The 7,500-nt window shown below is 33.6% G+C and overlaps 2 protein-coding genes across 2 annotated transcripts; both read right to left on the bottom strand.

Moving 5' to 3' along the window:
* Positions 1-1,021: 1,021 nt before the first annotated feature.
* LOC131620117 (uncharacterized) lies at positions 1,022-2,323 on the bottom strand. The gene has a single exon (XM_058891135.1). It carries the CDS (start codon positions 2,321-2,323, stop codon positions 1,022-1,024), a length of 1,302 nt encoding a protein of 433 aa, XP_058747118.1.
* A 537-nt stretch (positions 2,324-2,860) lies between these two features.
* On the bottom strand, positions 2,861-3,696 carry LOC131620116 (glutathione S-transferase T3-like). Its single transcript, XM_058891134.1, has 2 exons — positions 3,469-3,696; positions 2,861-3,361 (listed from the first exon to the last, which is right to left on the bottom strand). Exons 1-2 carry the CDS (start codon positions 3,694-3,696, stop codon positions 2,861-2,863), a joined length of 729 nt encoding a protein of 242 aa, XP_058747117.1.
* Positions 3,697-7,500: the final 3,804 nt, after the last annotated feature.

Here is a 7,500-nt window from a genome sequence, read left to right as displayed (position 1 = left end):
AAATAAAACACTAATTTAACATAAACATAGATTATTAAAGACCAAAATTTAGTCAAAATCACAATTTTTTTTTAAAAATTGTATTTTAAAAATATTTTTTATAAAAAATTATTTAAAATAACTTCAAAATTAAGTGACTTTTTTATGAAATTTTAATATCCAAAAAGTTTCAATAAAAAAATAAAATACCTAAAATTATATTTTAAAAATAACTATTGAAACCAAATTTCCATTTGAAATTTTTATGAAAAAAATTCTTAATTTTTTTTACACAAAATTGTATAACAATATAAATATCATTTAAAAAAAAACAAAACAAATGGCTCTAAATACCTTCAATAAACGATGAATCTGCTACCTTCCACTCAAAATACGGTAATTTCTTTTCATGCAACACGGGCACGGTATCCAAACCAAGTGATGTAAAGTAGAATTATTTTAAAGTTTAAATATAAAAATACTTTTGGAAATTCACTAGCTCAGTCTTGTCAAAAAATTACCTTCATCTTTGGTTGATGGAAGATGATAAAGATGAAAAAAATGAAGATGATGAAAATGAAGATGATGGAAGATGTGAAACATAAGTATTAGAAAAAACGTTTAAATATTAATAAAATTGATTGTTTATTTTTGAAAAATTAATTGGAATTAAAAGTGGATGACAAGTAACCAGTCATTTATCTTAGAGCATCTTCAAAGGTGAACCCATTTTTGGGTTCCTTGTGGGACCTATTAAATTACGTCAAGCTTGAAGAAACTCAACTAATTTTTCGCTCAAATGGTGCAACTCTTAATAACCCATATTGGGTCTCACAATTTTACTTTATTTATTAATATTTTATTCATATTAAATTTTATAGCAATTAAAATAATAATTTTAATTATTTAAATTAAAATTGATATAAAATAAATAAAATTCAAATTAAACTTATAATTTAAAATGATAATTAATATTAATCGCAAATACATGACATATAATTAAAAATAATAAAAATAAATAACATCACATAATAAATTAAACTTAAATTTCATCATCTACATGTCCAAAACGTTCCCAAATATACTCGACTAAATCTCCTTGAAGTTGACGATGAACTTGTTTTTCTCGAATACTTGCTCTTCTTTGTAGTCTTGTTGCAAGATTCGGATGAGGACCGCTAAATGTTTCGGTTGTTGAGTTGTTGTCATCCACATTATCATAAGAGTAATCAAAATTACCTCCATATGTATGTCGTTCGTCTTCAACAATCATGTTGTGTAATATGATGCATGCATATATGGTATGCTTGAGGGTGTCCATGTGCCAGACACGTGCTGGGCCACGTATAATTGCAAATCGAGATTGAAGCACTCCAAATGCCCGCTCCACATCTTTTCTAGCTGATTCTTGATGTTGAGCAAATAACTTTTTCTTTTCTCCCTGTGGCATTGAAATGGTCTTGACAAATGTAGCCCACTCAGGATATATACCATCTGCTAAATAATACCCCATGTTATATGGTGTCCCATTGATTGTATATTGCACATTGGGAGCATGTCCTTCCAAAATATCGTTAAACACGTTGGATTGGTTTAGCACATTAATGTCATTGTTTGAACCTGCAATACCAAAAAAAGCATGCCAAATCCATAAGTCTTGTGATGCCACTGCTTCAAGCATGATTGTGGGTTTACCATGATCACCTCGACAAAACTGTCCTTTCCATGCAACAGAACAATTTTTCCATTCCCAATGCATACAATCAATGGAACCCAACATACCTGGAAAGCCATGTGACTCTCCCATTTGTAAAATATGTTCAACACCAGTGTTGTTAGGCTTTCTCAAATACTCAGCCCCAAATACAACATTCACGCCCTGAACGAATCTTTGTAAGCACTCAATTGAAGTGCTTTCACTGATTCGAACATATTCGTCTACAATGTCGGCAGTAGACCCATACGCCAACATACGAATAGCTGATGTACATTTCTGCAATGGGGAAAGACCCATTTTACCAGTTGCATCGACCCTCATTTGGAAATATTCATCATGATTTCCAAGGGCATCTACAATTCGAAGAAATACATGCCTATGCATTCTGAACCTTCTTCGGAATTGAACATCTATGTATAATGGATTTTCTGAGAAGTAGTCATTGAACAATCGATTATGCCCTTCTTCACGACCTCGATCTATCGTTGTTCTTCTCTTTGGCCTAGAGGAACTTCCAGATTGAAGTTCATTTTGAACCTCTTGTTCTTCATCACTGTTGTCCATAAATTCTTTTTCAACCAACTCCCAAAATTCTTGATCGTAATTATCTGAATCGTCTGAATCCATTTTAGTAAATAATGAGAGAAGAATAAGATGAGAATGAGAAAACAATGACATAAGTGGTAGTATATATAATGGTTTGAATAACGGCTAGTTTGGATAACGACTAGTTTGAATAACGGCTAGTTTGGATAACGGCTAGTTTGGATAACGCCTAGTTTGAATAACGGCTAGTTTGAATAACGGCTAGTTTGAATGACATAATATTTATTATAATTTAAAGTGGTACTAATGACCATGTTACATAGGTGTTGATAAATTAAAGTGGTACTAATGACCATGTTACATAGGTGTTGATAAATTAAAGTGGTACTAATGACCATGTTACATAGGTGTTGATAAATTAAAAGTGGTACTAATGACCATTTTACATAAGTGATACTAACTACATTCCATATTTTTTTTCATCTTATTACAATATTTTTCATGAATATCTCGTTGACTATCGCTCATAGTAGAAGTGTCTTTCATCATTAGTTGCACTACCTTTAATTCTATCTCGTCCTCCTTACTTTGAGCTAGTCTTTCCATTGACACTAATCTTTAATTCCTTACATCTTGCGTTGCATTTGGAATTTCCTTTGCCTTACCTTTCCTTTTTGCTGCTTTTTGTCCCATTGGACGCTCCATTGGTGATGATGAGTTAAACTCATAACTTGAAGGTGTATTTGGATTCTCCGATGATGCCTCACTAGCATAAGTCTTTGTTATTTTTGAAGAACTTCCAATCGATTCTCCCATCCATTTAGGTTCATCTTTTAACAATCGCCATGCATACTCAAGATTGAATGTTGTACCTTGATCCTGAGCAAAAAATGCATTTGTAGCGGCCATGACATCGTTCTCCGATGTCCCACTTTTTTTTCCATTAACAGCTTGTTTGTAACACCCAACAAATTTTTGAACCAAGCTATTTATTCGATGCCATCGAAATTTTAATTGTCCCTTTAACTTTTCCCGCGATTGCCCACGATACTCGTTATAATTGGCAGCGACTCTTACCCAAAAACTCTCAGCCTTTTGATCAACTCCCACAATTGGATCCTTTGAAACATTGAGCCATGATTGGATAAGTAGTATATCCTCATCCCTTGTAAAGTGCTCTCGAGATTTTTTTTAAGAACAACCCTTTCTTCTTTTTCAGTGCCTACTTGAGTAGAAAATGGTGGAACTTGAGTAGAAAATGGTTGAGTAGAAAATGGTGGAACTTGGGTAGAAAATGGTGGAATTTGAGTAGAAAATGGTTGAGTAGAAAATGGTGGAACTTGGGTAGAAAATGGTGGCATCGGTGGAATTTGAGAATTTTGAGGATTAGGATTTTGATAATTCTGCATGAAATTGAACATAGCTTGTTGATAATGAAAATGATTAGGATCCATTTGACCTAAACAATTGTAATTTGAAGTAAAACAAAAATGAAAATTTGAGTTAAAATGATGAAATTGTGAGAGAGAAATTTGAAATTGAAGAGAAAATAAAAGTGTTGGTAAAATTTGTGTTGGTTAATTTTTTTCACAAAACTATATTTATAAAAAAAAATAACTTAAAAAAAAAAAACTAGTCGTTACCAACGGCTACATTTAATATTAAAACATTAAAATGAAGAAAGAACCGTTGCATGCTATTAATCCGATGGCCAGGTGGAGTTAGCTTGCCAAGAAAAAGTTGTCTTTAATGTTTGCCATGCTGGCAAACCCATTTGAAGAACCACCCGCTGGAGGTGGTCTTAGTCATCTATATTAAATAGTAACTAGAGTGTCAACCACGCATTCATTTTAATTTATTTTATGTTGGACTTTAATTATTTTATAATTAATTTATTTTATAAATAATTATTAAAGACATCATCAATGATTATGTAGAATTTATAATGGTATCTACCATATAAGAAAAGTTATAGGTGTGGAAAACACCTTTCTACCCTTTTCTCATTTTGCTACACATATACAAAATGCTGGTTTTTTAGTCTTTACACACATATGACATCACTTTTAATATTAAAATAATCTTTTACCATTTTCTCTTCTATCAATACCTACTTTAATTTGAATTTCAAAATTCTCAAAATCTCTCCCTCTCTCATTGTCCTTTTCCTATCTATCTGTCCCTCTCTATTTTTCTCTTTCTCTTTCTCAAGTTGCAGAAAGCCTCTTCCTCTCTCTTTCCCTCTTCTTCTTGCTCCTCTTCGTCCCTCTCTTTCTCTTTTCTCTATCTTCAACGCTTCCATGGATGCTTCGGTGAAAAGTGTGGAAGTAACGATTGGTGAATGTTGTGCGATTTGGTGGTGATGATGTTGCCCGGTTTACTGATATGTTGAAGGATATGAAGACAATTTTATGGTTCCAGAACTTTGGTGAGATTTTTGTGATTTTTGTTCTTTGTGTTTTTGGATCTACGGATCTGTTGTCTTTTTTACTTCTTCTACACAAATTTCTAAAGGATTTAATGTATTTGGAAAATGACGGTAACATTTAGGGTTTCATTATGATCTCTGTGGCTATGGTTGTGTGTTTGTGTGAACAGTTATTGTTTTTCCAACAATTTGTGAAGGGTTTCTGGAAAATGAAGAATGAAAAACTTAGGGTTTCATTGTTTGTTTTTCTGTGGCCGATTTTGGGTGAACAATCGTCTTTTGTAATGTGGGTTTTTTTCATTGGTTGATGTCATGTTGGTTACTTTGAATATAGTTTGATATTGAAAATGTTCAAATCTGCATATTTGATGTTATCATTGACAAACCAAAACATCACAAACCTAACCAATATTCCAATATGTGTTGAATGGTTTTTGGATTTAGCATGTTGAGATGGTGAAAGAGAGCTGCTATTTTGTTTATTTTTGCAATATTGACAGAATGTTCAGTTTCAGTTTTTCGATTTAAGGCATGTCTGAGCTTGCCCTCCATATGTTTGATAAAAAGCAGGAATGACACGGTGGTTGTCGTTGTTGCGTTTCATGATCTGAATTTTGGTAGAAAGACTATTTAGTTTGGCTGAACCGAATTTTGGGTTGGACCGGATTGATTTAGTCTTTATTGTTTCAGGTTTTGAGCGGGCGCAAAAAGAGGCTTTGAAGAGATAGGATGATTGTAGCGTCTACTTCATCTCTTGATGTTAAAAATATTTTTTGGTACAGTCACGGCGACTCCATATCGATCTTAAAGTTTCGGATTTTTTGAATGCTCAGATCTCACCGGGTTTGGGTTTAAGTTTCAAATCTTATGACCATATGCGAGGCTTCAAGACTGACAAAAGGCTACTCTGACGGCATTGACAAATTTGTGTGTATCTTCTAAGGTTGTATTTCTGCTACAGATAATTTGTTGCTTACACATTGTTGTTTTAATATATTGCCTTCGATCATATGACTTTCGATAAATCTTTTAAAGGTGAGATTTACCAGACTCGAAAATATAAACCTGTTTATAATAATTATGGTTTATGGTTTTGTGGCTTCTTTCAAGTCACCATAAATTCCATAATTTATTACATTTCACCTTTCCACTTTCCTTATTATAGCACATTCCAAGGTATAATCATTGGATAGTGCAACTGTCATTAATTGTGACCTTTCCACTTTCCAAATCCTATAGCCTTAAAACACTACCATTATATATACATGATGGATGTCAATTCGTTTTTACACTATCCTCACACAAACCCTTATCACATACTTCACATTCCACCTATTTCCATGATGGAGCACATGCAAAACCCTCCTGTCAATGTAACTGTTAACCGCGTCGAGGGTACTGGGAATGTGAAAGATTATGTTCCTGAAATTTCAAATGGAAATGTAGTTGTTCAGGCTGATGTGAAGCCAGCGGGTATTGGTCATCTCCTACATGGAGTCGCAGTGGCTGCTCAAAGGAGGAGAAATAGGAAGAGGAGGAGATAGAGATCTAAGAGAGTAGCCAAACATCCAATCTTCGCTTCTTCTGATGAAGATGAAGCACCATGGGATTGGTCAAACTTCATGTCGGCCAGGGCCTATCGATTTGATGCTTAGGGTGGTGTCTCAAATTATATTTCATTTTCATTGTAATGGCCGTAGTATTTTGATTGATAAAACTTCTTTAATGTGTTAACTTCTTTTATGTGTTGACAAACTATGGCTTAACTCATTTTCTATTGAAACGGTTAAAGAAGCTTATGCTGGAGTTACAAAGTTATATGACTTACGAATATTATTTATAGGTTACTTGACGATTCTGGCGTAGATGATAATAGATTGATGAATGTCATTGACGATTCTGTCAAGTTAGTGATGGAAGAGGTGTACTTGCCAATTTCTGATTCAGAATTGAAAATTACACCTTTATCATCCTCAGTATATTGTTTATTAGCATTCACCCCACTATCATGTGAAATACCAATGTGCAGAATTAAACTGTGAAGATTTTGAATGGTCAGAATTAAACTGTGAATTTAAAACAGGTCATCAGTCCCATTCATTTTTTTCTATAAACAGTAAAGTTCACGTCGCATTTATATCTTGGACCAAACTATGCATAACCACATCATGTTTGTGTAGTCTTTAAGTTGGCATAACATTCATGTTTTACATCTTGCAGAAGACACTGGATGATATTAGGATGTGCATGTGCAAGTGGATTAGTGTGTAGATGGTTTTGGCCTCTTCGTCGCACATCTTACAGGGTATCTGTTTGATCGTAAGTGTTGTTTTCCGGTTGGAGTTTATAGTTGGCTTCTGTATGAATCGTTTGTTTGCTGCTCTGTGTTGGTTGGTTCTCTTCGATTCGGTGATGCGGTTAAACTTAGTCCCGTGGTGAAACTTAGTTCTCTTTTGTTTGAGACATGTCTTTCAAAGTTGGATAGATAAATTTCTGCAACTCCTTACGACTCTCAAACTCTATGACTAACTTAGTTTAAATAATGCTTTTTTAATAAGTCCATGCTTGGAAATTTTGAAGCACATAAACATTGAAGTTTTACCAAAATTTCCGGTTCCATGATGCAGGTCCAATGTTAAGTTCTGGCATGTCTATTGAAGTTTTTCAGTTGAATATCTCTCCAGCTCTTGCATGTGTATTGAGGTATTGCTCCTGCATGTGTATTGAAGTTCCATCAATTCTCTATATTCATAACTTTTATTACACTCTTTATCATTTTCAGTTGTTTACATTACACTTAAATTTGAGGTTTGATTTTAGGAAGGTGAAG

This window comes from Vicia villosa, linkage group LG7 (assembly GCF_029867415.1).
Source record: "Vicia villosa cultivar HV-30 ecotype Madison, WI linkage group LG7, Vvil1.0, whole genome shotgun sequence".
NCBI classification, from domain to species: Eukaryota; Viridiplantae; Streptophyta; class Magnoliopsida; order Fabales; family Fabaceae; genus Vicia; species Vicia villosa.
This window is presented reverse-complemented; position numbering and strand designations above follow the sequence as displayed.